Genomic DNA, 14000 nt, shown 5'->3' with positions numbered 1-14000 from the left:
CAGGCTGTATCCCTGAGTTCTGTCTGCAGCTCTCAACACACCTTCTTTTCAAGTTCAGACAACTCACCAAACCAACATTTCAGCTTTGCTAAGGCCTGACACAACCCCCGAAGGCTGTCTAATCTCTCTCCTCTTCTGGCTCTCATTCAACTCTCACCCTCCTCCCTATCAATACCAACTCTATTTACATTTCAAATGCTACATTAACATGACATGGCTGGATACATTTCTAAAGGCTAACAGTATCACAAACATCAGCGCAATATTATATTTCCAAATAACTACATGCACACGCATACACCCACACGCACACACGTACAGGCACACACACATGCGCATGCACACTTGCACACACTATGAGAATGATTATTGCAATATAACATATTAGGAATGGAATGAACATATTCCTCTCTCCTCCATTTCTGCCTCTCTCAGTATGATGCTGTGGGCTGAATCATTTCTGATGCGTACCCTCATGGCAGCTTCAAGCCTGCGCGGGTACCTCTCCGCTCACATATCTAAGAAGAAGAGCTGCAGAAGCAGCAAACAGACAGGCCCCTTTATGATCTGAAAATACTAAAAAGAAATCAAAGAGTGGAGGAGCCAGACAGCCTGTTTTCGCTGACACTCGACTACCACAAAACACAGCTTTGATCAAAACCCAATGGCTCGTTTCAACATGGCAGAAAACTAACCCTCATGGACAAACACCGTCAGCACCTAAACCCAGCTGTCTTGGTTAACGTCCACTGAATGATGTGTGGTGAGCAGCTGTAACCCAGGGAGGTGCGTCTCAGATGAGGGTGTGGCCCAATCGGGGGCCTGGGATTTTGGCGGCGGGGCAGGGGGGGGGTGAGCGTGACAGACATGCCAAGACAAAGAGCAGATTTAGGAAATGCTAATGAAGCCAAGAACCTGGGCGTTCATCTTGCTTAGCAGAGAGAGGTTTGTGTCCACAAGCAGACTGACAACGTCCCACCAGACCCTTGTACACGTATGAACACCATTAAACCCTGTGTGAGATGAACCTATCCTGACCACAGCCGGTTAGAAAAGTAACTCCACAGAAAGGGCTTGGTTGGCCATGGTGTACCAAGCAATCACAGCTCCTCTCCTCAGTTACCCCCACCCAATAGAGCAGCTGGGTGATGACTGTTTTTTTATTAAATTAGTGTACAAATTTAGTGTACAAAGCACACACAGCACTCCTATTTTAATTTAATTTAATCTTCCTCATTCACTTTATGTTGATTTCATTTTAAACTTTTTTTCCGATAGGAATTATTTTTTATTACCGTTAAGCTAACATTTACGCAAGCTGTTGCAATCAATTGCATTAATTAAGCAAACAAATGCCCTGTCGGGGCTTAAACAACTTGCGTACACACCTGGAAACTGGTATGTTTTTAACTGAATACGATGACATGCTACAACAGATACTGAGCAATAACAAAAACTGCTAACCGCCACACTAAAAAACACGCTTTCACATGAGTGTATTTTGAGGAGCCTGAAAAAAAAACCACATGAATATGAAATCCAGAAATAATCTTTCCTGAAATACAAAAACGGGCAATCCCTGAGACCAGCATGAAATTTCAACATTTCAACAATTTTGTTGGCAAACTTAAAGTAGAATCTTAAGATGCCGGAGCAGAAATTATGACAACTTCTAAACAACAATTTTTTGACTGAAGACATTAAAGTAAGTGACTTCAAAACAACCGTAACAGTAACTATAATATAGCATAATTTTGATCATTTGGTCAAAAAATGGCTAATTAATTTAAAACACATGCTGTTTATAAGACCTGGAGTGGCTCAAACTGCTACATATTAGCTATCAAATACTCAACTAGCCTATATCCCTAAGCACACTATACTACAACACCCTTAATGATGTATACTATTATACACAATCTACTTAGTACTACTAAGAATCTAAGACGACAAGCTCATTTTTAACTGGGCATGCAGACAACTGTGGTAGAAGCCAATTCAGCCACACCAATTCATTCAACAACATTAAAGTTTAACGTAGGAAAAGAACGTCAGGGAGGGAAGAGAAGAGAGAGGCACAGAGCCGAAAAGCTGGAGAGACAGAACTCAGACACCAGCTGGGCTCGTGCCAGGGTTTATCAGCCTTTTTATTCCGCACGTTAACTTTTACTGCCTTGGTTCCATTTCATAGCCATGTTCACTCTCCTCATTTTCTTCTTTAAGCAAATGAGGCTTGCGGTTTAGGAGTCTGAAAGGGGGCGTGTTTGGTTATGGATTTCCAGCTTGCCCAGGGAAGAGGGGGGAGTGGTCAAAAGGGACGACATTAATTGCCCCCTGGATCAGTCCCAAACCCAGATCCTCTGACCTAATCTCACTTCCTTATCTGGCTTCGCAGAGCAGTGCTCATTGTTTAGGCCGTTCGGTTTATCTGCCAGCTCGGAGGGGTCAGCGACTGCAGCCCAAACCCAGGACACACTGTACTGTAATCAAAGTGGGGGGGGGGCAGCTTTCTGTAAATAAAACCAGTAAAAAAAGAGATGCTCTTTCTCTCTGTCTTTTTTCACTCCCTTTGTTTACAGTGCGCCTCTGGAAGGAGTTATCTCCAGGGCCACTTCAGAGCTCGGCCACTTCTGGCAGCCGAGCCTTCATCTGAGGATGACAAAACAGAGGCTCCGCCCCCCCGCCCCCCCGCCATGCTAAGAACCGTCTGCTGAAAAGAGCAAGACGGGCGGTGTGTCGATGGTTTCCCCTGTGCGGAGGGAGTTTCTCTGCGAGCAGAGCGGGGGGGTGGGCGGGGGGTGGGTTGTGGGAAGAAAGCGTGCTCTCTCCCTCTGTCCCTCAAGAAATCTCCCCGATTTAAGTGCTCTCCACTTCGAAAAGCACTCCTAAACTAGTGCCGTAATACCAGAACGGTGAAGACCTTCTTGTGTGACAGTCAGAGGGTCATTTTATCTGGACATCAGAAGGACACTCAGCATGACAAAAGGTCTCCAGCACCGTAACCAACCGTCACTAATCAGCCAGAGAACCGCCGCAAAAGATGAGGAGAGTCATTCCAGCTGAACTTCCCATTCGCCAGACGGGCCCTCGTGTTAACCGCCATTTGGGTAGACTCCCGTTCACACACAGAGCGGGCGGCAGCGCCGGTGAGCTCCAGCCACAGCGAGCACGCCTCAGTTCCCTTCCACCACGGCAGATAAGCACTATCACAGTGTACACATTTGAGCGCAGACAGTGGAAAAATGCGGATCTGATTGTGCCTTTGCTTGTGCCCCCCCCCACACACACACAAACCCCGCGGCGCGACGCTCTATAGATGGTCAGGCACGCGAGGGAACTCCGCTTTAAACGCCGTCGTGATGGGCGGGGGCAGCAGCTCAGTGCCAACCACCATTTCCCCCGTAGCGTGGCACGCTCTCAGGCCTGAGACAGAGGTGGTCTCTGAACTATGACAGCGGGGAAGGACCGAGCTAACGGTTTCTTTCCATTTCATAACTAGTTCCACAAAGATGCCATTTCATAACCAACACCAAAGGGGCCAGGGAGAGACACATGTGATGCCAGACTCATAATCAGCAATTTTCCATCAAAAAGTCCATCATCATGCAGGCACAGCTATTACTCGAGCAGAAATCACACCAGCAAAGCCGTTTCAAGCTAGATAGACGCTGCATGTGAGCAAAGCAGCATACCCCAAATAGTGAAATGTCTGTGTGGTGGACAGTGTTAAGTGATTCAAGCATCTAGTAAAGAAAATCTACCTTACCGACTTTAAATAGGCTATACCATGTTATTGAATAGGGAACGTACGGGCACACAAAGACACTTGGAATCTCCCCTCCCCCACTTTGCTGTAATAGAAATCCAGATTTATCACATCTAACTTTTTGCTTTAAAAGCTGCCCATTTCATGCACTGAGGGGTCAGAATGTGTGGACGGTGAGTATAATGATGACAATAAGCCCTTTCACTGGGAGAAAGTTTCCACAGTGTCTCACCAATTAAAGCAGGGCCGGCCCAACGTCATGTGAGAGCAGACGGATTTATATGAGACACGGGAGGGGTCAAGTTCCAACATAACCATGCCCCCGCCCTGCCCCCGCCCCACCCTCTTCCTTCTCTTCTCATAAGTAACGCCCCTCCGCTTCATTGACACTCCTTCACGGTTTCAGTCTTTTCGTCTGAAGGCTAGACAGGCTAGTTTCTTTTTCTCCGCCTCACATTTTCCCCAGATCTGCAGTGCCTCTGAAGCTACACGCATGCAGCCTTTGCTCATGGACCTGGAGCTCCGCAGCTAGAGTGCATGCACTTCCCCAGTGAATTCACTGCATTCGCACCAATGCATTATCCAGTAACTATTCCACACCCTACCGTCCACACAGTACTACAGTGGAGAGCTAACACAGTGGTGTAACTCTCACTGACACAGGTAGCATGTGGGTGTCCGGTGTGTAACGGCACCCAGAGGAACCCTGGCCAAATGAAACCCACCCTACCTTGGGCGGGACAGCTGAGAGGGCAATGATGCGGCACTTCCGTGGAACCCAATTCACAGTGGGCTGATGGCAACACCCAAAAACTGTGACTAGAGGCCACAGCCTGCACTGACTCGTGGTGAGCGCCTTCGCTTTCGCTGACTGAGTAAAGGAGTCACCTTCCTGTCGTATTTCAGACTGAATCAGCAGCTCATGCTTTGAGGCACAGCATGAAGGTGACAGTCTTAGACCTCTGTGAAAAATACACACGCAGAAGCTGGGCATTCTTTACAGTTCCCCAGATTTCTACCAGCTGCAACACCAAGGGCCGGCGATGCAAGCCTAAATCTACACACAGCTCACCACGCAGCCAACGGCTAACGCGGCCTTTTGATGCGAAATAATATTTTCTGCGTTTGAAGAGAAATCCAAAGAAAACAGCCCCGGTGACTTTCTCACAAAACTGTCCCCCCAAGATTCCTCAAACATTCTACTGGCTGCCGCGAGGTGAGCGCCAAAGAGAGGACGGAAGTCGGCGGAAACACTCCGCGTCTCACAGCGGCCTCATTCACCGCTCTCACAGTCGTCCGCGGCGACAGAAACGAGGTCTCCGCCCTAGAAAACGTTCGCACGCACAGAAAGGCCTCCTTTCATCTGAGCAAGGCGCCGCTTCGTTTGCGTCAGAGCGCATTTGCAATCGAAAGGGACGCCCGGTGGTCGGAATTTATGAGATATCTGGGGAATCTGGGGGAGAGCGGGCGGCGAAATCAAACGCCGCCGCCGAGCCGAGCCGAGCCAGAAGAGCGCCGCCCCTCCCCGACAAAACCTGGCTCAGGAACGGTGCCACCACGTACGCACACGGGGTCGGCTGTGACACGGATCCCCATTTAGGGCTGAAAGAACTTTGCGCTTCTGTCACAAAGTCCATAACAATTAGAGATTAATCAGAGATTAACAGCAAAGATACAGTGATTGTGTCATCATCGCAAACAGGTGAACGGAGACTTTGATTAAATAAGGACCCCTCAGTCTCCTCATAGTCTTGAAGGGGATAAGCTAATGAAAGCACAGAAGATGTCCGTGTAATGCTACTCCAGCTACTGAAATCGTTCTAAATTTGTGCTTTTCTCATGTTCCACTGATGTAGACACTCTGACCCACAGCTGTCGAATGGAAATATTATGAGAAAATTTGGAGAAAAGGAAGGAGGGGTTTGGTCTAGATGTTGTTTCCAACCTTAGGCATAAACAATGCCTGCTCAGGTCAAATAGTGGACTGAACTCCTCCCAAACTCAGAGAGGACGTTGCAACAACAGGACAGGCCTATGAATATGACTGGGAATCCCAGACAGAGAGGAAAGAGAAAAAAAAGAGAAAAAAAAAATGTTTTCACAAAAGAGCAGTAAATAGCTTGTACATAATTTAGGTCTGGCCAGTGCAACAGCAATGTTGCTTCAAACGGTACAGGGACATCTCAGCATCATTCAGATGGTACCGCTACTATTAATTCAGTGATATTGCATGACATCACAGTGCAGGCCCTTGATTAGCAGTGTCAGTGTGCAGGCTACTGAAGGTCTTATTAATCACAGAGATTAAGATATAACCCATCAAACAGAACGGAATAGGACGTCCAGCTGCGCCCACAGATAGCGAGGCCCAGAGGCGCCCAGCGCAGACTTCTGACGTTCTCAGAACTCCTCAGACCTTCCAAGGCCACTGAAGGCCCTGGAGACTCAGAGCAGAAAACAGCCAGGGAAACAGTGCACTGAAATTAGGCTTTATACCCATTCTAACCTGTGCACGCACGCACACACAGACGCACACACACGCATGCATGCACACACACAGTTCCCATCCACTGATATGGTATTTTCAAGGACCACTGCTGATTGGTGGGGGGGGCGGGGGCAGCCACCCTGAAGAAAACCGTTTACACTGTGAGGCAACTGAAAGCAGAGTCAATGCAAAGTTATGCAGCGCGATAGCAAGGGGAGCTTTGCAGTGAATGGAGAGCAGAATGTTGATGCGCACACAGATAGCAAGTTTGTTTCATCCCTGTACTGTAGCATTGCGGTTCATACCAGTGCCTGCTCTAAACTGCCTGCCATACAAACTGATACCCTGTGAACTTCAATATGTGTACTGTGTGTGTGTGTGTGTGTGTGTGTGCCATTCCATAAGGGACTCTCCACCCAACGAAACCAAGAAACTCTCAGCCTGAGTTTTTTTCGGTGCTGTTTCTAACATAAAACCTGCTACAGGAACATATCAAAACTTTCAGATCTTACATTTGTATTAGGTACAATGTAGAAGATTCATTTTAAGGGCCCTTTGACAAGGACTATTTGTTGCAACTGTATCTTTTTTACTTTTTGACTCAGTGCACTCATGTTTTTTTTTTTTTTGTTTGTTTTGTTTTTTTTCCCCACCCAAACATTCATCAGTGGACTTAAATTAGAAAAGGGTCAAACACCCAGTGTGAAATCAACACGCCTGCTAATCTGCCTGCTTCACACTTCTGTTTCAGGTCCAGCGAGCTGCCTGGACCAAGGTTCCACAGAGTATCTTTCACACATTCTGTGGTGGTTACTGCCAGTTATCCTTTGGCATTTGGTACTTATCCCAGTTTAACTTTAAAACAGTGTGAGCTTTTAGCCTCTGTGGGATAACTTCAAAATAATGAAAGATAACTGAAAAAACAAACAAACCTAACACTCTTATTGCAAACTTCTGAAAGCTTTGTTATATTTTCCATTTCTAATTTAATTTTTTTTTCTTTTTTTAGAAAGGTGATCTGTGATATTAAAAATGATACCCTCTTATATTGTTGCCATATCCCGGCATTAACCTATGGGTCTCCCTTTTTCAATACTGCAATTTCTTGATCTGAAAAAAAATAACAGAAAACTGACTATTTATAACTTTATAATTAGATTAGGCTATATAGTAACTTAATAATACAACTTAATAATAATAATTAAATTCAAAAGTAACAAAAATCGATTGTTGATGTCTATTCTCTCAAGTTGAATTTCGATGCTGCTGGACGCATGCGATTAATTGATTGAAACAAGGATCTGAAGGCATAGATAAAGGCGCATTCAAAGCATCTTATTTGCATATAGAGCACTGATTTGCATTGCCTGAAAAGTCTGTATTTACCTGTCCATTAAGACTTAATCATTCCTGGATCACTGCCTCTTCGAGGTAAATCCGAAACACCACCAGGACATTAACTTGAGCGATATAAACAATGGCATTTTAACCATATGATAGAAATTAGGGTATCATGTGACTAAGCGTGTTTGCTTCATTCGTCTCCTTATGCACATGCAAGCTGCTAAAAATAGCTGTAAATTGCCCTTAACGTTTCTGAATAGAGAGAGGCAGAGAACATAAAGTAGGATTTTAACTGAATGTGTCAATAAAACCATGTGTGCCTATTTACAAGTCGAATTATGCAACGATATTGTCTCACACATTTTTCGTCCGCCCCTGTCAATTTTGAATCAACTTGTGAAATATCTGAGAGATTTCCCAAAAAAGAAGCAAAATTACCCATAATACAGCCAAAGGTCACCAGTCTTGTCTCTAAATCTATTTATATCCCCGGAGAGAAAGGCTTTCACGTTCGGTGTAGAGTTCACAGGGAGGAAAAAAAGCCGCCACAACAGCTTGTTGCGCTTTAAATGGAAGCGACAATCTGCCTTTGGGCCCGACCATAAAGATGAGTCGGTCCGGCTGCCTCTCTCGCTCTGGCACACACGCACACACTTCACATCTGCGACATCGTGTTGTCCGAGTACATAAAAAAACAAACGGTGACACTGCGCAGTATTTATAAACAGGTTAATGTGTCAATTACTAAATAATTACAGATAACAGAACATAACGGCAGTTAACAATCAGCGAAAGTAAAACAGCCAAACTTGGGTATGCTGGCTAGCTGTGGACGCATTCTGAACTTGTAAATCGTCATTATAGCTACCTTATGTTAAAACTGAACCTGCATTTCATTTTCGAAGTATCCACAATCATGTGTGCACGTCGACCAAAGGGTAGGCTAACTGGTGAAATGTAACGACTTTATCGTCACGCTGTCACTCACGGTGGGAAATTGGGAAAATGGGGAAACTTCGTGGGACAGTTTACTAGGATAGCCTCTTCCTTTTCTGTTGCATGCACGCTGTCAGCCGGTGATGCTATATCATACCTACTACACTAACATTAACGATCTGTCGGAACAAAACCGTTTACTTCAGAGGATAAGCTTGTAGCTGAACTGCTAACTTAGACTACACGTCTTTCTGTTTATCCACATATCATAATTTGTCTTCAAAGTCATATTGACTTAGGCTACTGATGATATAATGACACCCATGGTAAAATACGCGAAGGTCAATATTGAATCAACGTCGAACGGAAACTTTGAGCTAAGTGCAATGTACGTTATAAGCTACTTCAAGACATTGCTTAGACATGGGTTTCTAACTACAAAAATGTTATAGATAGGCCCTGGAAAGAGGTAGCTCTTTCCAATCCTGTACGCGAGCAACAATTATAATAATCGGTAGACACTCTAAGAAACGTCAGTCAGGTATAGCCAAACGCCCCCTCGTACCTGCAACCCACAAAACAGCGGGTTAAGTTAGGTTTTATAGTGACTAGAAGGGCCTCTTTGTGAGCGTGTTAAAGTGAATCAGTGTTCGGCGACGCTACGAATCCCTCATCCACATGCACACACACCACCAACATAAATGCCCACGCGTGGAAACGACGTATCTCCACGATGTCCAACATTCAAAAACAGCAGCACAGATACCGTGACAACACAGGCGCTTGCTACTCACATCTTCAAAGAGCGATCCAACGTTGGCTGTTACCAGCAATATCCCCGTGCCTTGTGCAGTCACCTTCCCCGCCATAATTCTCTGTTTTAAAACCGAAGCTGCCAGGTGTCGAATAGAATTAAAAGCAACGAAAGTAGTAAAATGTTTAATGAGACAGGTTCTGTTAAAACACGGAGAAATTACGAATGCAGCCAGGCTTATCGGAGCTCAGCTCGCTCATAGCTGTGCGTGTGCATCTAAGTAGTAGCAAGCTTTGGGTCCCTCTCTGATGAATGTGTTGGTCACTTCTTCACGTGATAGTTCGTAGCCATCGTAAAAGTTTCTTTTTCTAATCCACAGCGATTGTCGGACTCTGGGTCATCTCAGTGTTTCGGTGTTTTCCTGGCTTTCGCTGTTAGAAACTCTGCCTCCCGTCCCTGCACAGCTCCAACAGCACCATTGCGTGGATTGTTTAGGAGGCTGGGCTGGAGTCCTTCGGTGTCCTGACGTCACCGAGCCAATGGAAAGATGTAGCTCTTAAAAGGGCAACGCGCAGTTGGTGAGCATTTGTCGAAGACCCCAATATTCTTTGCAAGCTTTTGGAAGCAGCAAATATGTTGATCAGATAAAACAGTTTTTGTTAGTCTGGCAGTACGTTAATATTGAAGAGGTAAAGAAGCATACATATACTAGTAACCATAGGCTATTAAATCCGGTGTGTGTTTGTGTGTGTATGTGCGTGCGTGCGCGCATAGTGGAGCTAATGACTTATTTAAAGACTAAAAACCAAACCATTTACCATTAAACAAAATAAAACGTTTACTTTAATGGTGGTATGATAAGGGTTTATTCATCAAAAATTGGTCCTACCTACTTTGAATTGTACATAACATAATGGATGGGAAGATATCTCAGTGTACGCGTTCACACATGAGGGCTTGCCATGCTATGATATACACTGCCAGTGCAGGGGAAAATATTGTGCCTGGTGAATAAAGTGTTGCTGATATTTTGCAGGACTGTTTAAAGGGCTCAGCTGGCTCAGATGATGGAAAATTGTAAATGAAGAGCCAGCTCTTTGAATACAACATGCTGTACAACGCTGGGGAGCTCAATTTCCAACAGTGCAATTCCACTACTGTTCAGAGCTTTTAACATAAGCATGGCCTCAAAATACCACACGAAATGACCAAAGATTTAAACAACAGTTTGTGGCACAGGCCTGCTCATGATGAATTAATAAAGATGCTAATTTTCTTATTTTCAGTTAGTTAATTTGTAATTCATCGTATAACCTTTGTAATATTAACCTTGAATGTTATCTGTTACTGCTACTTAAAATATAGTAGGCCTACCTTAATTACAGCTTTGGTGGAGTGTATGTACGAAGCTAAAACTAAGGTTATATATATATACATATGTGTGTGTGTATAATGTATATTCCTGTTGTTTCATGATTTCTTTTATTTTGCATTGGTATCATTTTTAGATGTTATTAGAGTCCGTTCCATGTGTTTTTGAGTCTATACCGTTTCTCTCAATGCTGTGAGCAGTTATTTAAGGAGAGCTAACGATCTATACTGCCTTTTACACTGATCCTACGAGTCCAGGCAGTGGGCTGCTACAACACGCCAGTGATAGCCACCCGCCAAGCGCTCTGGCTGTGTTTCAAACAGCAGCACACGACACATACACCGCCAGCGAGCACGCACGCGCCCGCAACCGTACGCAGCATCCCCACGTTGGACACGTTGATCACAACATGTCAGGAAATGGTACTGTGCAGAACAAGCTGATTTTAAGAACTTCATATGCAGGCCACAGATCCCATCTGGAAAGGGCATAACGCCCTGTATTGACAAGGTGTCAGACCAGAGAAAACCGGAGATCACGTTTGGCGAGTGACAAAGTCACATGACTGTTCAGCAGTAGGCAGGGCAGTCAGTTGCTGGAGGGCCAGAGAGGGGGGCACATGGTCTGGTGAGACTGTGCTGAGAGGCAGCAAGGAGACTATCACCATAAATGAGTGGTTCGAAGTGCCCGCAGCTGTGCCTGGCAGCGGGGGTGCAACCCCCCCCCAACCCCCCTCAGGGGGCAGGTACTGCTCTCTATCTTCAGCTGCTTTGCATGAGTTCATTTGAAGTGATATCCACCACTCCAAAATGGAAAAGAAGAAACGACACTGAAACACATGCTGATCATCTTTACACCAGTTTTTGCTTTAAGAAAAGAAACAGGCTTCTTGCTGCCTGTTCTCGGTGGTTTGTGCTCTCATTTGTTTTCATTTTTTTTTTTTTGAAGAAATAAAAGTGTTCATCCAGTTTTCATGTCTTAACACATCCTGTTGTACAGGGCACATATGATGCAAATTTTCTAGGGTCACTAAATGTTTTCCTGTTGGGTTGATTTTGCCAGTTCAAACAAGCTTGTTGTCATTGATTCATCACATGCAACAGGTTGCACCTCACAGGTGGGTATTTGCTGACTCAGTAATTCCTGAATCGCTGATACATTACAGCTTGCAATTCAGGAGCTGGTTGAAAATTATTATACCATCATTTTATGATGTAGACTTATGTGCTGTGTTCCATTTTCTTTTTTAAATAACATTTAGAATAACATTTTTACCACACTGAAAATGCAGTCAAAAACTGAAACAATTGCCTTGACTAATATCATTGCGCAATGGTGTGTGCATGGTTCAGGAAGACTTCTCACCAAAATTCACATTCTAGTGAAGTACACTAGAAAATGAATTATAATTTATTATAACATGTTTATGTTAGTTCTGACTGTAAGTGTACCTTTGCCCAGACTTCACTGTGCCAATCCCCTTTTCCTTCGTATTACTCAAGGCTTTCTGCGTGAGCCAATGGAAATGGTCATAAAAATAACCCCTAAAAATACGTGTGTGGCTTGCGTCCAGTATGATAAGTATACCAGGTAATGTGCTCCGTGAGAGCCAGTAAATACTACACTGTTAGCCTGGGACAGGATATCCCAGAGGGAAACACAGGCAGAGAAAGTGTGTGCGTGTGTGTGCTCTGTTCTCTGATAAAGGCCTCCAGCCTAGTTCAAGCCCCTCCCTCCACTCTGGGTAATGGAAAAAATGATGTAGGAATTCCAGTCTGTGAGCAAATATGTGCACTTTGACCCCTGTCCTGCACCATCCAAATTCATTCAGACAGAAATAGAAAAACCTGGGAATTATGAAGTACTTCCTGTTTTACATCTTAAGAAAACTATATTATGTATATATGTATATTCCCCAGTTCATTTCAATACTCTGTATAAATGTTTATCAGCTCATTTTTAAAAAACTTGAGCAGTTAATAGGCGTGTGAACTTTATTTCTTATCTGCAGTGAGATACACTTATTTGCAGGACAAAAAATGTTTGTCCTGTCACAGCAAAGGTCCCTTTAACAAGTCTGGTTGCATTTATTCACACACTGTACACAGATGTAGCTGCTTTCATTAATATAATTTTTCACTCCCTGACATAAAAATTGAATTGAAAAAAGGATAGAGAACTGAATACATGTACGTGTAATACTGTTCTCAGTGAGCGTGTGTAGGTGTGTGTGTGTGTGAGAGAGAAAGAGAGAGAGACTTTAGAACATTAAAAGAGTGTGCAGTATTTATTATACTTTGGGGCCCTCCTTTTGTCATTAACATCTAAAAATAGTTTACACACTGCTTATTGTTCCAGGGCTGCTGTTCAAATATACAGCATACTGCTATCTGGACTGCTTGGCTCTTACAGTGGTTTTCCCTGAATGCTCTGTGATAGTAGCCAACAGTGATACAGGAAGGCGTCCAGAGTTTCCACTGCCATTCATTCAGTTCCTTTGAGCCTCACAGGTCAGCAGTGCTTACCAGAATCTTCCTTTGAGACAAGGTGGGCGGGGTCAATGGAAAGGGCACTATGTACCCATGTTTTTTTATAAACTGGGGAGTCTTTGCTACCCTATGGGTCTTTTTCCTACCTAAATCATCTCCAGATCACACGTGGCTCTTCAAGATGACGACTTAGCTTTCATTGTGTGTGCTTTTTCGGGTTCATCTGTGCAGTTTGCACATATTTTAACAACTCATTTGTGTTACTACGATGTCCTTGTGCCATGCTGTGCCTGCTAGATACAGAGAAATTTCCAAGCAGATTATGAAGTGCTCTAAATAACACCTTCTAAAGAACCTCAGACTACTCCTGAATGAATTTGTGCATGAATTTGTCTGAATGAACCTTGGCATGTGTGAACTGTGGGAAGAAAGCACGGTTGTGTATGGTGTGTACTGAATGGGCATTGCACATTCTTGCTCCATCATTCACCATGGCACAGTGTTGCCAGTCATATTCTCAAGGAAAGATTCTTCTTGTTTTTTTTTTTATCTTCGGAAATGCATCCCTTCCTTTCCTCTGTCAGATCACTCTCCAGGCAGTTCCAAACCCCCCTGCCTTGACCCCTTGTCACCTCTCAGCTTGAGAGGGGGGTCAGAAGTCCTGGATCTGTGACCCATGTGTTTAGATGGCAGACAGGATGTGACGGAGAGGAGAAATTGTAGAAATCCCCCACTTGGATCAGTACACAGCTGAGTAAGGGGTGGGGGGAGGGGTGGGATTTCATTCCTGAAGTGACCTCCATCAGTCATGGCTGGAGAGGAATATGTGATCTGACACATGGGTAATGAAG

General features: G+C 44.4%; 1 protein-coding gene across 1 annotated transcript in view; it reads right to left on the bottom strand.

The window, feature by feature from the left end:
• LOC135244418 (inositol polyphosphate-5-phosphatase A) overlaps nucleotides 1-9767 on the bottom strand; it is a 137020-nt gene extending 127253 nt beyond the window's left edge. Inside the window, exon 1 of the mRNA XM_064316670.1 lies at nucleotides 9329-9767. Coding sequence (XP_064172740.1) covers nucleotides 9329-9403 — 75 coding nt within the window. The 5' untranslated portion in view covers nucleotides 9404-9767. The remainder of the gene's footprint in view (nucleotides 1-9328) is intronic.
• Nucleotides 9768-14000: the final 4233 nt, after the last annotated feature.

The sequence above is a fragment of the Anguilla rostrata genome, chromosome 18 (assembly GCF_018555375.3).
Source record: "Anguilla rostrata isolate EN2019 chromosome 18, ASM1855537v3, whole genome shotgun sequence".
Taxonomy (NCBI): Eukaryota; Metazoa; Chordata; class Actinopteri; order Anguilliformes; family Anguillidae; genus Anguilla; species Anguilla rostrata.
This window is presented reverse-complemented; position numbering and strand designations above follow the sequence as displayed.